Source organism: Ptychodera flava, chromosome 21 (genome assembly GCF_041260155.1).
Source record: "Ptychodera flava strain L36383 chromosome 21, AS_Pfla_20210202, whole genome shotgun sequence".
NCBI lineage: Eukaryota > Metazoa > Hemichordata > Enteropneusta > Ptychoderidae > Ptychodera > Ptychodera flava.
Window position 1 is genome coordinate 10,247,262 of NC_091948.1, and position 18,067 is coordinate 10,265,328.

Genomic DNA, 18,067 nt, shown 5'->3' on the forward strand with positions numbered 1-18,067 from the left:
GTTTGAGAGACATATTTGTTTTCCAGAGAATTATGAGAACTAACTATGCGAACTTCTGACAACAGCACGATAAAATTGCAACACAACGTTCGTTTCATTTAGGACTAAAAAGTTAATTGATGGAAGCATGAAAACTACCGAAAGTGTTCCATAAACTGTCGAAAAATCATTTTGAAATTGTATGCTAACGTTTTCTCGTCTCTCTAGGTCTCAAACGTGAGCATAATCGCTTCCTCTCTCGGCATGGACGGACTGTCAGCATTTCGAGCATTGAGAACACTGCGAGCCCTTCGACCGCTTCGCGCCATCTCCCGTTGGCAAGGAATGAGGGTAAGATATTCTGTTGGCCATGAAATGACCTTTTGACCTGCGGCACTAACCAATTACTGCTGTAGTACAAGACTGATGCCACGTCCTTAAGTTTTCCTCTCCGATATGATGTCTTTCTAAAGCTACTGACCCAACGCTTCACACACACACAGACAAACACATACTTCATTGAGAAGAGTCTAATGAAGTATTTTTTGTTCATAATTAAATATATACCATTCATTAAACACATTATAAACGGCGTATTTATCTTCGCACAGAAAGTCGTAACTTGTCACATGACCTTGTAATAACAAAGGAAACAAGCGCGGGCAAGAATCGAAAGTCAATTGTTTTATTGTTAAGGGACGGACCATTAGATCTTGGGAGGTGGCGGGTTATGATTTTATTTTGTTATTTTTCAAACTAGTCTGAAGATTTTTCCCCCTAAGTTTTCGCTTTAAATTTTTTTTTCTGTGATCACCCCCTCCCAAGATCTAATGATCCGTCCCTAATTCACTGTCGTCTGCTTTCTTTTGGGCAGATTGTGGTCAATGCTTTAGTCCACGCAGTTCCGGCCATCTTCAACGTCTTGGTGGTGTGTATGGTATTTTGGTTAATCGCCAGTATTATGGGTGTCCAGTTCTTCGGTGGTACTTTCTCCAAGTGCGTGGATGACGACGGTAACATGTTCAACATATCATACGTCAATGATGAAGCCGACTGTGCCACAAAGAATGGCACGTGGGCCCCTTCAGACATCAATTTCGACAACGTCATCAATGGACTGCTCGCCCTCTTTCAAGTGGTAGGTGTCGTGACCAATACGAATTCGAATTCTTATATTCATTTTCCTTTCATTACTGACGCACTTGGAGACTCAGCAATTGAATACTATTTGTTAGCCCTGTCCGATTGCTCTGCTTAAACTGAACGGTGTCTAGTGCACTTCCGTAAACCAAATCACAAACTCTGCCTTCAAAGGTATATCACAAAGCTGTAAGTATTTTGTCTAATAGAAAGAAAGCACAGTTTGTCTTAAGGCTGGACGATATGCCGCAGTCTTCAAATGACTGTATATCCTTTATTAAAGTACTTCGCGCCTCGAAATTGAAAGATTCGACTTTTGCTAAAGCTTTCTGTAAGAAAAATCAATCAATAAATTCAGGTCACATCACAAAATTTGGTACTAGAGGGTCAAATTACCAAATATTTAAAGATACTTGAAATTCAAAATGGCCGCCATCCCTTTGTTAACTTTACGGGGGGAATAAATTTTCGTTTGTACAAAAATAGGCTGTTGAAAAGTTAAGTTACTCCGTGAGCTTCGAAATGAGCCCCCCCCCCCCAAAGAGGGAGATCAAATCAGTTTTGTAAAAGTTTGAGAGTCAGAATTGCTGTCCCCGAGACGCTGACATGTTCAGATACAAATTGTGTGCGATCTGGCAAGTGAGAGTATATTGACCATATGGGCTTTGTTTCCAGGCAACTTTTGAGGGCTGGATGGAAGTAATGCAGGCCAGCGTCGACTCCAGAGGGGTAAGTAGTCACGTGACTCGCTTGTGACTTATATCGCACATAAATAGCTATTGCATTAACAAATAATCACACACCATGAGTGTTAAAATTGTAATCAGAAGAGTTAATTTCGCAGTGATCAGATCAGAAAAAAAAATGAACTCAAGAGGGAGAGAAAATTCAAACGACAATATCTAGCGGTTTTTTTTGCGTTGAAAAGCTTTTGAAACTAAATTTATGTATGTCTGTACTCGCAGGTGGGTTTGCAACCGGAGCGGGAAGCGTCCAAGTATGCATATCTGTACTTTTTCGTCTTCATCGTTTGCGGTTCGTTCTTCAGTCTTAACCTCTTCATCGGTGTCATCATCGACAACTTCAACGTTCTTAAGAAAAAGGTAGGCACAGAATTTCTGACTAAGCAAACTTATTGGGATCTGAATTGTAAGACTTTATGGGGCTGGATCACGCAGCACCTACAGGAGAGACTAGAGATGGAATTCATGGGAACTCTTTCATTTTGATGCGGAGTATTAGGCCTATACGTAAGAAATATTCACAGTGCGTAAGCTTTTGCGTAAAGCAGGATCGCCAGATGACGCTACACGTCTCCGAGACAGAATATCGACACCGAGCTTCTTCCGACAAACTACTAGTTCATCGCCCTCTATATGGTGCTCCCGCTAGTACGTACAACACCACAACTTCGTTAAAACGAAATTGTCCACGAATAAGTAAGCCCATTTACCCATTTTTTTTCATCCTGGAACGCTTTGTCATCATAAGCAAGAAGCCCGGCTACAATGCTAGCAGTTTCTCTCCCCTTGCTAGTGTTTCCTGATAAAATCAGTCGTACTACATCTTATTTGTTTGTTTGTTTTCGCAGTATGAAGGTGACAGCACGTTGGACATGTTCCTGACTTCAAACCAGAAGAATTACTACCAAACAATGAAGAGACTCGGCCAGAAGAAACCCTCCAAGCAAATCAAAAGACCAACGGTAGGTGTAACAACTGCCGTGCACGATGTTTTGTTACCGACTAACCGCTGGAAAATGTCACCATTGATGGCGCTCCTACTTCTGAGATCGCTTGTGCTTTTGTTTTTTTACCGAGCAAATCAAAATATATTCTGTGTCGCTTTTTATTGAATATCTTTAATTTGATGACTGAGGACATCTGACTAACACGCTTCCAATTTCTCTTGTATAGACTTTAACGACATCTCTGTCTCAGTTCTGTTCCTTCGCTTTATCTGTTTTGACCTTGAGCGTGCCACAACTATTTTGTTTGATTTGTGCAGTTTTCTTTCTTTCTTTTTGCCGTGAAATCTTATTTGTCAAAAATTTTGCATGACTGATTATGATCACCCTTTAACGGTAGTTCCACATTCCCATTTTCCTTGCATGCTTTCATATTTTCAATCTACGCAGACACGTGTAAGTAATTTATTCCCCCAAACTGGTAGACATTAACGTCAGCAAGTCACCAGTGCACTTTCCTCGCTGACCTTTCAACCCTGACCCTGCAGGTCATCATTCAAACGCAGACATACCACTTCAGTTTACACCTTCCCTCACTGCGTGGGGTGACACAGCTGTTAAAGGGTTACAGAATAGAAAATATTGTTTTACATTCTTGTTTGACAACTCCACGGGATACATACGGTTCTTATGAACAAAAGTACCATCACTTTGAATATCAACCTGAGCCAAAGTAGCACCAGTCAAATTAGATATAGATTATCTTCAATTATGTGATATAATCATAGATACGTCAAGTAAATATTAGCTGGAACAAGCAGGACTCTACCACCGTAATATATGTTGGGAACGAGGGTGGTTCTCAAGGAACAGCGTACACGGCTCTACGAAGGAAATCCTCAAAATTCTTGAAATGTCAGTTGTAATTTATTCATCGGACTAGATTGCCAGATTGTAAAATGTCGTATTCTCATTTCCCATCGACAGAACAAGGTACAGGCGTTTTTCTATGACGTCACCACGAGCAATAAGTTCGAAATCTCCATCGTGTTGCTGATCTGCCTGAACATGATCGCCATGGGTGTAGAACACTACGGTCAGTCTGACGAAATCACCGCCGTCTTGGATGTCTTGAATATCATATTTGTCGCCGTCTTTGGCTTGGAAGCCATCATGAAGATTATTGGAATGAGATGGCACTACTTCAAACGGCCCTGGAACGTCTTTGATTTTATCATCGTTCTCTTGTCCATTCTAGGTGGGTTTATCATCATCATCATCACCATCATCATCATCATCATCATCATCTTGTATTCTTGTCAGTTTATGAAGTCACCGACAAGTTGTTTCCTTATCGACCTTTCTCCGTGCTCCCGGCGCGGCGCAGACATCGTCCCGTTTTGTTCAGCTTTGTCCACGCAGTGCCGATTTGTTATCGGCGATTTTCAATCATCTGAACAAAGCTCGAGATCATCTTGTTCGCCAAGAATTAACCTTAGCAGTAGCAGTTCAAAAACAATTAAACAACATCAAAAACACGGTCAACAATTACATTTATTGGAATAAAATCCATTTTAGTCTGACATAGGGAGGCTACTGTGAACATCGGCACAAACTGGTGATCTTACTCCCAAACAACATCTGTATATATGTGCACTGCTTTTCTCGTCATATTCATTTTGGCTATATTTGCAAGTGACACCATACATCAATGATCTTTACATTTTTTTATCTTTTTTTTCAGGAATTGTTTTGGATGACCTATTAAAAAATGTCGTCATCAGCCCAACGTTACTTCGAGTCGTCCGCGTCTTCCGTATCGGTCGAGTTTTGCGTTTGGTGAAAGCGGCCAAGGGTATCCGCAAGCTGCTGTTCGCTCTGGTGATCTCACTCCCGGCCCTCCTCAACATCGGCGCGCTGCTTTTTCTCATCATATTCATCTACGCCATATTTGGAATGAATTTCTTTGGCTACGTCAAGAAGGATGGCGCCCTCGATGAAATGGTGAACTTCGAGACTTTCGGGAACAGCTTGATCTTGTTGTTCCGTTTGGCGACGTCTGCCGGGTGGAATGACGTACTGGAACCTCTCATGGTGTCGCCCCCGGACTGTGACCCAAATTACGGGGACCAACCCAATGGAAATTGTGGTCAACCGTTATTAGCTGTCGTTTATTTTGTCAGTTTTATCTTTCTCACCTTTCTAATCATCATCAACATGTACATCGCTGTCATTCTGGAGAACTTCAGTCAAGCACACGCGCAGGAGGAGGTTGGAATAACAGAGGACGACTTTGATATGTTTTATATTGTGTGGGGGCGCTATGACCCCCACGCAACTCAGTTTATAAAGTTTGAACAGGTGTCGAAATTCTGCGATGAACTCGATGCTCCTCTACGCCTTGCAGCGCCGAATCGAATAAAAGTAACGGGTTTGAATTTAACTTTATACGAAGGTGACAGGGTGCACTGTTTGGACGTGTTGACAGCTCTTACGAAACGTGTCCTCGGCGAGGTCGAGGAATCCGAGGACTTCAAACAACTGCAAGACGAAATGGCCATGAGATTTAACGAATCGTTCCAAGTTCGTTCCCAGACAGTGGCGACGGAGACAACGTTAGAGAGAAAGAAAAAGGAAACTGCCATTGTGAAAATACAGAAAGCTTGGAGACTTTTCAGGCTCAAGCGAGAGATAGGTCGAGCTGCTTCTACAAGATCAAGGAACAGCCAGAGTAGCTTGAACAGTTCGCGTAAGAACTCTGCTCTATTGAGCGTTGGAGACAGCAAAATGGTAAATCTAGACACCAGCTTTAACAGTTCATTTGGTAACACACTGACTGTGCAACCAGAGAAGTATGGGCAGACTCCTCGCGGGTCAACTCCATCGCTAAATGCAAGCGGCAACAAGAAAACCTTACCAAGGATTGAAAACACGGACAATGCCGCCGACAAGAAGCGGTCCTCGGCCGAGGAAGAGTGGGACGACGTCCCGACTATTGAGGCTTCCGTTCAGATTGTGAACGAAGCCTCAAAAGACAACAAGAACTTCAAGAGACCAAAGTCTAGTAAAGCTTTCCAAGAAAGACCGAAGACTGGAAAGAAATCAGAGAAAACATGACAATTGCAATGAGTAGTTTAGAAAAGAACCGTGTTCGATCGTAGCGTCGGTATACGCTGGAGACTGACACCACGTCATGTCGGAAGGTAGCCCAGGTTTTTTGCCCTCCGTGGTCGGGCCAGATTTGAGTTGACTAATGTGCCAACTTGCGCCTTCAACGGCACAAGAATTTTTTTTATAGTTTAGACAAACAAGATTCCCCCTTGTATATCGTACAGATGCATCTTTGATTACAAAAATCTGTCACCATGGCCAAAGTCAACGTGTTTTGATACAGCGCTACAAACTGAGTCAGACGATTTGAAGTAGCAAATTAATCGATCATGCAGTTTTTTCTCACAATATAACGTAAGTTTCTCCAAGACGATAAAGGTTCAGAGCCTTAGATGCTACCACAAGAGGGCACTTCAGCTGTAATTTACTCGTACATCAGGCCGTAGTATTTTTTTTTGCATCACAGGAGTTACTAAAGGCAGCCATACTGTTTGGACTGCTCCATGTGATAATAATGGCATTCGGACTAGTGATTCTGGTGCTTTTGAACGTATCCGTCTTTGACAACATTTCCATACAGTACCATTGAATGGAGTATGAAAGATTTCTGCTATGAGTTTCACAGTCATAAAAATCTTGTGAGCAAATCATAGAACACAAAAGTAGTGAAAAATCCGGAGATGACGAATTTCAAGTTTAAGGACTCGAGTCTTGTGTGCAAAAGTATGTAATAGTAATTATTTCAAATAAAATCCAGTGTTAAACAATATTTACACCGACCAATGTACAAATCGACATCGCTTGAGCTAAAATTTTCAAAACCAACATCAAACAACTGCACTGTGTATCTGCTTTAATAAGTCCTCAACGACAAGATATCCAGCACTACAGTGCACGCCGTTCCATTGAATATCACCCACCCCGACTAATCCTACAGCGGGGTAAGTTTGAAAAAAAATATCACACAGAATCTTGAGTGATTAAGATACACGATAAACAATCTATGCAAAAAATTATATTTCTGGTGATACTTAAGACGTATGTGTGGTGTATACCTAGGTTTGCTTTCTCAAAGTTAATACAATTACTTTTTAATACCTTACAAAAATACACCGAAGCTTTAGTTTAGTTTCTCTATTTGTATATTCGATTGGAAGTCACCTCCGCTTATGAATATTCATGTTCTGTATTTTGATAGTCTGTACAGTATTTTTTATAGATTTCTATTTAATATTTTATGGAAAGTGACAGCTATGTTGTAAATATATTTCAAAACCTGGTTTGCAATAAAAACACATTTTTACTTATTCTTTTGTTGATTTTCTTATCAAACTCGGATGAAGTGTATGTATGTATGTATGTATGTATGTATGTATGTATGTATGTATGTATGTATGTATGTATGTATGTATGTATGTATGTATGTATGTATGTATGTACGTACGTACGTACGTACGTACGTACGTACGTACGTACGTATGTATGTATGTATGTATGTATGTATGTATGTATGTATGTATGTATGTGTCTGTTTGTGAAAGAGTGGATATATAATGTCAGCATACTAATAGTAAGTTTACGTATCAGACCCATTGTTCAGAAAAGATAAAAAAATCAATGGAAACATTTCGAAGTAACTGTTGAGAATATTTTTCGATTTAGAAAATGACAAATGGAATAAAGAATATGAGTCGGAAATTATGTAAAGACAGAATACTTGCAGAAAAAAAAAAACACCGATATTTCTCTTTTTCTATTTCTGAATACGGCAAGTCAAATTAAGGGTCATTACATTATACGACTCAAACTGTAGACTTTAACTCAAACAGAAAGCTATAGGTGGGATTAAAGCTGTTTCAGGTATATATATACTCTTCTTCAGATATACTGGCTGATCTAAAAAAAGCCTTAGCTATGTTTGAACAACTTTCCATTTTGAAAACATTTCAAAAAACAAGACTCTTGCGTTGAACGCTTGAACGGCATTATGAAGCCATTCAGGACTTTAGATATCCAGCGAGTTCACTAGAAGCAGTAATTATTTCTCTAGTCAAAAATACACATTGACCCCTGATTTTAGTCTTGATTTCGAAACGGGATGGCCTCAACTTTCCTTTGGAAAAGTCTAAGGAAAAATTTAAGTCATCCAATTTCGAGGCGAATATTTGTTTTGTCTTTCTGAAAGTCGAAATATGCTGATTATGCCAAAATGGTTGTACTGTACCCTCGCCAATTCCAGAATCTTTGAGCTTTTCACTGAATGATAGGCTTTTGTCAATGCAACCATACTGGGGAGAAATTCTAACAAATAAATACAACTTTTTCAACAAAATTGATGAGATGCTACCCTCAACATGTAATGCTGGGAAGTGATAGGTATGCTTGTTCTAATACAGACATATTTTCCAGGGATGCCAAATAAAAAAAAAATCAGGTTTTCGTGATTTTTACGGATTTTTAAAGTTTCCCTATTCCTAGAAAATAGGAAATGCTTGGCAGACTATGACACTGACTTACTAGTCTGCCAGGCGACAGTTTACGTCTGTTAATTTGTCGCAATCGCTGTGTGAAGGAACAAATCAGACATGCCCTGTTCGATTTCACCCAAACATGACACGTCGATTAAGCCAAAAAAAATGTGTGTGTGTGTTTTTTGGTAATCCAACATACCCTAGAAAAAATGCCAACCCTAGACATCTTTTTTCGCATTTTTAAAAAGTTTAGAGTAAATTTTCTTGATTTTACCATTTTAATGGTCTCAGCCAACAACAACAACAACAACAACAACAACAACAACAACAAAATTCTCCGACCTACCTTACTTTGGAAGGCATGTTACCGGAAACACTTTTTTTTATTTGGCCTTCGACGAATATGTGCCATAATGTTGTTTGCAAAACTAAAAAAATATGTAACGTGAGCCACATTTCAATCGTTAGGAGTGTGTGCCAAGAAAAATGGATATTTTATCAAAAACGCATTTCAAACACAGTTGGTCCACTAGCAGAAAGGCATTCATCGCCTGTTCTGGCTAAGTGATCTCATAATATAGTTGCCATTCATTCGGTTTTGATTGTGGAGTTCACAATGCCAAATGCCACAGTTTACAGATTCCTCGAACAGCCTGGCAAAGAGAACAGCAAGCAGTTTGCATTGCATTCCGCCTTGCCAAGCGACCGTCTTGCTTTATTCTGTCTGTGTGCCAGTGGCTGGGGCAAACCACAACAAAATGATCTGAACACGGAGATAAAAGAGGGTGCATCGTTCCTTTTGTGACAGGGCCAGTCAACTGCTCAATGCCGCAGACAAGCTTTCTACCAGCTTTCTTGGTTCGTGCCTCAAAAACCTACTCAGACATGCAAAATCGGACCTTTCAGCAAAAAAATCTCGGACGTGGACAATACCTGACGATGAGTAAAATAAAGCCTCTTTATGTCGTGTATGTCTGTCCCAGTCTTGCTATCTGAGACACGGGGACAGTGATCTGTCGTCTTGCTGCCATGCTAAAATTGCAGCAAGATTTCGTTCAACTTTTTTTATTTGACACAGAGAGACAGTATCAAGAAACGGGCAACTGTATTTTCCTCTGAAGTTGCAAAGCGGCAGGCACTTGTCAAGCTTGTGTGTTCTACCTCGCAACTTTTGTCATGTTTTCTAAATAAGGAACTGAATTTTTAGCGCATTAGTGACTCGCCAATTATCTGGTCTAGTTGTTCAATATATACAAAAGAAGTTAATTTTAGTTCGCACCAGACTTCCCAGGGTAAGTTGGCTTGATTGTTGTAGGTACATAGAGCAGCTATATTTAGCAGCTTCTACGTTACTTTCTTTCTTCAGCAGGACATATTTGAGTAATTGGGTAAGCCCCTCGGAAGCCATTCGGAATACGAAGTGTTAATGAACCTTTTTGACTATACAGAGGGTATATACGTATACAACTAATCTATAGTTCACAAAATAAAGCAACATATACGTGGCATAGTAACATTAATGATTAATGATATATGACATAAAAATATAGAGTGGTGCATAAGTACAATTATTATGCTGTAACGCTAATTATCTTCGTCGTAATGTACCAAACCGCTGAAGGCCTGGAGTATTTGCCGGTGGGTCTGAACACACGTGCCCAGTGTTTATAATACCCATGAGAAAACCATGCTCTCTATTGAGTGAGTGATTCGTCCAGCTAACAAGTGGAATCATTGAAAAGGTCAGCATTTTCTTGACGGCTTCAACTGGGCGAACGACAGTAGTCTAATAAACCCTCTATTTGATTCCAAAATAATTTCAGCTTTGATTTTCTCAATACTCTTTCGGCCTTAAGCCTAATGTACTATGAATTGATGATAAGTTTGTTTATCCAGGGAACCAGCCGTTTACGTCTGTTCGGTATAAGCTCCCTTCGAGCAGAAGTTTAACGATCAAATGCATGTCCGATTGCGTTGTTAAGGAGATGTAAACAGATATATCTGCATCAGATTGAAAGCAAATTGATGAGGGTTACATCAGAAGAATTTTCACTTTCTTAATGTAACTGATTTAGGAGTGTTTCCGATAGAGAAGTTTAATCGACGGAAACAATAGTGGAAAGTGGTCAGAAATTGCTAGATTTTTTCCCCACTCATACTTCAGCTATTGAATTTGCACTGGTATGGGAAATCAAAAGATTAATTGTATGGTCGGCACGGTGTGTAAGACTATTATGTATTAATCCATTGCCACAGGGAAAATGAGTCGAGAATGTAACGATATTTCAGGGTACTGGGGCAATAAGTGTCATCGATGTGAAGATTGAAATCACAAATGATGAGTCATGAGCGAGAGGTGAAGACGGAAAATTAATGAAATCATCGACAAAATTATGGACTACAGGCTTTGTCCGCCACAGGAGGGATTTTATGGGACACTCAATTTAAAAAAACAGGATGTCAAAAAGAACCAGCAGAATTTCAGGGAGACTAAAAACCCTACAAATTGCAGAATAGAAGATAAGACAAAACACCATATGTACTTTCATTATGTAACCATTCTCTTTACCTGATGACAGTAAAGAATGCAAAAATAGAAGAATTTGCTATTTCCATGGCACGATTCGTATTTTAAAGTACAATTATCTCTAATAAAACACATGGATTTTACTAAAAATAACTTTAATATAGTGATCTTAGCTGTTTTCATGACCATGGTCAAGGCAGTTCTCTTTGACGCAAGAATGTTTTACTTAGTGCATCTACCAGTGTTTGCCTGACACAAATACTTTTCAAGACATCCCCAATTTGACTCAAATAATTCGGAAACGTCGCAAGACAGGGGAAACAGCGTTCAAACTGACCAGTAATCTTGCTGTTTTGTAAACTAACCAGTCAACGTAACTGTTTACAATTATGTCAAAGTCAAGTTTACTGTCACTCTGCCTGCTCTCATAAAGTTCAGTTCAGTTCATGATACCACTGAGTTGAGTTTGTTTCAAAACTGTCGAAGTGATGGTGTATGATTCTGAGGCCAGTTCCATTGTCTTCTTAGTTACTTCTTGTTTCTTTGAGTGAGCAGCCATTATTTCCATTTTACCATTTCCTTTGTTCTGACATTTTATATTTATCAAGATATTTATCAAACTTTCTTACTAAAAGTTATCAAAAAAATTGAGTTAAAAATTTCCCCAATCTTTTTTTCATTTCATTTCATTTATTGCCTTTTTAAATCCTTGACAAGTTCATTATTACAAAAACTGAAAGTAGACAAAAGGCAAATATGGATCCAGAAAAAATAGCTATATGCTAATCGAGTCTGGTCCCATTCTCTTAAATATTTACATTACATATTCCACCATGTGGCGCTCAGTGAAGTGAATTGTATTAAACTTTCTCAACTAGTTTCGTAACAACCACTGTTTAATGATTTCATGAACTGATATCGTGATGTACTTATTTTAACAGTATTCGGTAAATTATTCCATAACTTGGCACCCATGTACGAAATTGCAAATTGACCAACAGAGGTATGCATTCTAGAAGAATCTAAAGATAGATTCACACCAAGTTTGAATCTAGTGTCATAACAATGATCTGCAAATTCATAATAATCTTGTATAGGAAAAGGAAAATAATTATTATCTAAACAAAACTCACAGGTTTTCGTATCCTTTTCCCTCTAATTTTTTTTCTCTAAATTTCTTTCTCTGTGCCATAACATGATCTATTTATGTTTTTGAGATGTTTAATGGAAGTTGACAACACGGAGTGACGCCTACGTTTTTTTTTTACTCAATTGCATAACTTGTCAGATAATTGGTGACATTTATGCAGTTCAGGGTGCAGGCTTTTTGGTCCTTTGATCGCAGACACAGAATGTCGCACACGTGCTCGGTCTCACGTCTGAAAACCGAAGCTGTGGGTAGCAAATACCTTACTGACTATCGAACAAATTAATAAATAAACAATGAACAAATAAATATTGTGATTTCTTGCTCATTGATACTTCCATATTTCGTTTCGAAATATTTCCAATCTTGTGTCTAAAATTGTTTATATGCACCTACTTCTACAACCAATGCCATAGTATCTGATCACTGAGTTCAGTTTCAGTATCAGCAGACAAGGAGTCTAATAAAATTGGCGCACATTTCAAACAACTTAGGGTGTCTATAAACTTTACCTGTACATCGACCTCACGCCCATTGCGTGTAAACACCGTGAAAATACCACACAATCTGATTACTATTTGAAAAATAATAAGTCGCGCAATGAACGAGGATAACTCCAAAACATGTCAATGTCTGTGAAATACGTTTTATGAATCATTTTCATTTCTTCACAGTGCAGTTGGCGAGGATGACGTGCTGGAGACATACGAACTCGACACGCGATAGCGCGCGACGGTGTGTACGTACGGTGTACTCTGTAAACGCTATCTAGTCAACTTTTCAGTCACGTGGACCAGAAGCATCGTTGGGACACATAGGTGGCGAGTCCGTTTATTAGAATGCACTCCAGGACAGAGATACGGGACTCTTAAAAATTTCAAATACTTTTATGGTCCATCACATGTGGGGGCTTATTTTGAAGCTCTTTGAGTGAGAAAAAAAATCTGTCTTAGCTTGTTGAAATCGAAAATTGTATTTCTCCAAATGAAATTAAGACGCGAATGGCGGCCATTTTGAATTTCAAATATCGGGAAATGTTAAGTAATTTATTTCTGTAGCGCCAAACTTTGCACGGGGACGCCTGATATGTATTTTTGATTCGGTGAGAGAATAGTTAAAAGTTTTACTGTGGAAAGCATCAGCAAAGTTTTAAGTTTTTCCCTTTCTAGGCGCATTCTACGGTAAAATGGTAAAAGCTGTCACATCTGGTGATCTGATTTTATCTCTTTTTATGTTAAAACAATTACATATTCTTCTTTTTCTTCTCTCTAAGGTATGTTTCAATACAAAACATTAGCCTTACAAGCAAAACATACAATATGCGATGATAATGTTGACAAATGACCCCTAGTCCAGACAGAAACATTATACATGTTAGGCCTATTTCGATAAATGGAAGACTAACGCATCGCGATATGGTGATTTCATGAGGCGCTGTATGTATGTATAATGATACATGAAACAAAACAAAATAATGGACAGGACATCGAATAGTTACAGCTAATAGGGCTCTAAAGCCCAATTAGCTGTACTGACTTACTGAGCTGACTCAACGCCCCAAAGCCCGTCCCTTTGTTACCTCCCTCATACATGAATTAACGACGGCGTAAATACTTGGAAATGGTCCCACAACTTAGCAGTGAGTACTATACACAAAAATGCTAGCTAGAAATGAGAATTCACGTGAATTAGCGGGCCTTTTCATTCATATGCTGGTTTTGAGAACAACCGTACAAACGCGCCATTGTTTTAACTGATGTATACCTTAATCAATTTCGTTTCTGGACAATTCTGTCTGCTTCTTCTTGCTCTTTCCAAACTGTTGTTTCTATGTCCCTTTTTGCCTCCCCTTTCTCTTTCTTGCGTGAATTTCTCCTTCTCTGTTAATATTTCGTTCACGCCCTGTGTCGCAGTAAACTTTCTATCAGACAGATCAAGGCAGGGTTATATCGATTGTTGACACCCTATGATTTTATTTCTCTTTTTATGAACTGACTCTAAAATACGCTTAAAATTTGCGTTGGCGGCTAAAGTAAATTTTTTTCTCACGGACATTTTTGGTTCCTTTTCATCAGGGTTCGGCGACAGGTCAGGGTCCGAACGGTGTCCTCTCCTCATTTGTGCAACTGCTTTCAAACTGAGAAAGTGCATGTGTTGTCGAGGTAATGGTGCGGCACGATATCGTGCATAGTTGACATTCCCGAGTGTCCGATCCTGTTTCACTTCTCAGGTGGGTCCCTAAACGACCCGGCCTACGCGTTCTATGGAACCAGTCATGCAGAGATCACGAGTTCGCGGGACTGGCAGATCGATTCGGTGGAAACGCGCAACATCATTTCTCTGTGTTGGCTTTCAGCCCAAAAGTGATTGCGCAGTTCCTTAATTAACAGGTAGCCCTGCTACAGCAATTGCTATGGGGTAAAAAAGCCGTTGGCAATGACAGAACGAATATGTAAATATCATTAGCTGCTCTTCCCTTTGTCATGATCGTGTCCCATAGGAATAGGTTGTGTTACGACAATCTTCACTGCGTCAGCGAGGTACTTGAAACGATCATTAAACAATCTACGCTTGTACCTAAATGGTATATATTGGCCTGGCAAGAAACTCACACGGCGTACATTTTCCCACTACTATTGCAGCCTGTTGAACTGATTGCGTGAGTATTTCACGAAATATTGTACTTTTTGTGTTGAGTGCCTCTTCCAGCGCCTTTATTTTGGTTTACGTCATAGATCCCCATATCCCATAACATCTATTTCGTTCTCCCAGCCCTCTCCGTTTTTCCTTTTGCCTGGCTCCGTTTGCCCATCGACAGTGGAGCGGAACACTCACTGTCTACGGTTTGCCCGTATCTTGCGAATATGTAATTGCTCTTCGTAAGTTACTTAAAACATTGTTAAGTCTTCAACGTCATCTTATTATGCTAAACATCTCTTTCGCCCAGGTTGTCTATCCTTTATGTACCTGCGGTTGCAATCTGCCCACGAGCTCGGAGCAGTCACAAATTTTAAAGTCTCGTCACAAACCTTGTACGGGTTAAGTATGCATAGCTCTTCTTCGTTAATCATTATGAGCGCCTTTGTTTGGTCGACTTACACAAAACGATTTGTTTGTCGCTGAAACCAGAAGCATGATGTTTAGCAGCGATCGCGTTTGTATACATATGGCATCCCAAAAGCAAAACAAAAACAAAACAAAACAAAACAAAACAAAACAAAACAAAACCATGGATGACACGCGATGAAATTTTTGACTAAATCAAAGCTCCATTTTCTTTCACAAAATGTTGCACAACAGAGGAGCTAGCAAACACTGAAGTTCTTGTGGCGATTTGGATGTAGCGGCGCAGTAGTGCACTAGAGTCGTTTATGGGTGATCTATAAAGTGGAACAAAAGTACACTCTGAACTGAAATATTGTGCGGGGAATGTAGTTTGACACTTCACATACCGCTTTGAATCGTCCAATTTTTGAGGTGGCGGCTTGTTTGTAAAGCCAAACAAAATTGGTTGACCATCCTTTGTGCAGGTGGTGGTTTACGCTTACTTGTTTGAGCGTTCACCGCTCAATGGTGCTGTACCGTGTTTATAGTTGGGAGGCAAAGTGGCAGCTTACATAGGTACTGTGTCTGAGCCCATAGGCTATTGTGGAAGTCTCAACAATTGATGAACTGAGGTTTTCTATGAGAGGATGCACAAAGCGCGCAAAGCCCCCAATCGGAGTCGTCTTCGACACCATTTGACGCAGGTGCGACTCATTAATTCTGCTTGGGTGGCGGTTTCAAGATCAGCCGAGGAAAAAATGCCGGGGAAAATCCCGTTAAACTATGTCTCTGAAGCTGTAAATATTGGTCTAAAGAGATCAACTTAGGCCTGACAAGGCTCAAACAAGGAGAGGATCGACTATAATCACACGATATGAATTTTTATTGGATATTATTCAATGAAAAGCTGTGTTTTTGAGATAATGTACAGAAAATGCGTGCATTTCCTACAAATCATGTCACGCTACAGTGTACTGACGTATCGCAACGGCTACCTTGGAGAAGTCTGCAATTAAACCAAAGCAACTCGCCTCGCCTCGCACTTTCGCGTTTCAAACATTAATTCAATTCGGATAAATTATGAACGGTTGGTATTATGCCTTATATTCGACGTTACGCACAAAATGTACACATCAAAGAGGAGTGTTGGTTCTTTTAATTCTTTTTTAGAGACTGACTAATCTGAGACTGACTATTACTCATCGAAGACACGATCAAAGGGAGCCGCAAGATTACAACATCACTCAGTTGCGCAAAATGCTTTGTAATTCTTCGATTGTGTAATTTCTGGCATTTAACCATAAATTATGTCACTCTTATTTATGATTTAATACCCCTGCGGGCGTATTTTACGTGCTAAGATGAACGTTAAGAAACAGACAAACATTTGGAAAGGTCGGTAAATGCGCCGAATATCCTTTTCATGCATTTCCTGGAAAATCCAAATCACCACGCGATGACCCGCCGACACCAGGCGTTGTGTTTGTTGTGATGGGATCACGATGATCTGTCTGGTCAGAGCTATCTCACAAAGAGTACACATTACACAACAATACTATTTGGTAAAGAAGCTGAGCGAGGTCATTTTGTTGTGCAACGATGGGGGTGAAACACCTTAAAGTCGGGTGCAATGTGACAACATCGAATGTTGAAGGCCGCCTCCTGCGCCTCTCTCTTGTACTGTCTCTATAAATTTGTCTCTCTCCCTTCCTCCCTCCTTCCCTTTCTCTCTCGCCCGATATAGACTGGGAATAATCACGTCAATTGTTTTTGTGCACACACTATCCGAAACAAATAAGTGCGGCATCCTGTTGGAAAATTTCAGTACGGCCATAGTCCCTGCATGGATTGTGGTATGACGTAAACAGTTGCCATTCGTGATTGTGAGCGAAACTTACCATTCCATGTGTTCATTCATGCCCTGTTGCATGCAGAGATGGCTAGAATGTACCGTAACCCTGATCACGTAAACAGCAGAGCTGGAGAGCTCTAGACTCAATCAAGTTGATGTCGTTTGTATAATGATGTGTTTTTACAGATTTGTTCGACAAATTGGTTGTTGTTGTTGTTCATTCTCACCGTGCCTAAAAGGTCTATGTTCAAGCTGTATGCAAGTAGAGTCCTTTGTGGGTGAAGCCGATGTCCACGCCAGGCCCATAAATACGCTCAGCCGCGTCCACATAAATACTTACTTTTATGAACGTTCCATGCGACAACCATACGCGACTACAGCAGCGTTCCAAAAGTTCGATATTGATATACGTCTAAATAAGCTTACACATGTCGAAAACGACAACCCAAACTCATATTGAATTATTTTAATTCTTATTTCCAATACTAAATAAAATCAGTAGACAAAAACGACATCGATGTCCTGTCAAAGACAAACAAGCTCCTGATGTCTTAGGAATTGTATGTTGCACAAGGGTGTCTATAGGTCTTTTTTTGTCTTCAGAACATTGTTATTTAAGATAACGCTGTCCCTACAACATTCTTATTGCAGAGAACGCGACAGTCTTACAGATTGCTAGCTCGCACACCGAGTGCCAGAATTAAACTTTTGGTATCAAAAGACATTCACTGGTTTTCATTCTTCTGTGACACCGCTATTGCCTCTGGCCATCATGTTCTTGGAAATTATTGTGTCTTTTCTGGGAATAACCAGCCCGAGAATGAAGCACAAAACATTGCGTTCTTCGCTATAAAGTCTGACAAATACAACCTATTTGGCCTCCCCCACCCCACCCCAAGAGTGATCGTTGTACAGTTTGGTCTCTGAGAGACGTTCAGACAAAGACAACTTCACTGTGTAATACCATATCGAAACTGGCTTCGCGCCAACAAACAGTATCATTGTTACGTATGTATTCTCCCTAGGGTGGGGTAAACAATCGCGGGTTGCACAATCTAAAAACATATCGCTCATATATCGTACTTATTTAAGAGTGCATTATTAAGAG

At 39.9% G+C, this 18,067-nt stretch overlaps 1 protein-coding gene across 5 annotated transcripts in view; it reads left to right on the forward strand.

Moving 5' to 3' along the window:
• The window catches only part of LOC139121366 (sodium channel protein 1 brain-like), a 35,238-nt gene extending 28,013 nt beyond the window's left edge, over positions 1-7,225 (forward strand). For all 5 annotated transcript variants that reach the window (XM_070686190.1, XM_070686191.1, XM_070686188.1 and 2 more), the window contains 7 exons: positions 208-330; positions 854-1,117; positions 1,795-1,848; positions 2,085-2,222; positions 2,711-2,824; positions 3,794-4,064; positions 4,551-7,225. In XM_070686190.1, the coding sequence (XP_070542291.1) occupies positions 208-330; positions 854-1,117; positions 1,795-1,848; positions 2,085-2,222; positions 2,711-2,824; positions 3,794-4,064; positions 4,551-5,923 (2,337 nt within the window). In that variant the 3' untranslated portion in view covers positions 5,924-7,225. The remainder of the gene's footprint in view (positions 1-207; positions 331-853; positions 1,118-1,794; positions 1,849-2,084; positions 2,223-2,710; positions 2,825-3,793; positions 4,065-4,550) is intronic.
• The last annotated feature ends 10,842 nt before the right edge of the window (positions 7,226-18,067 follow it).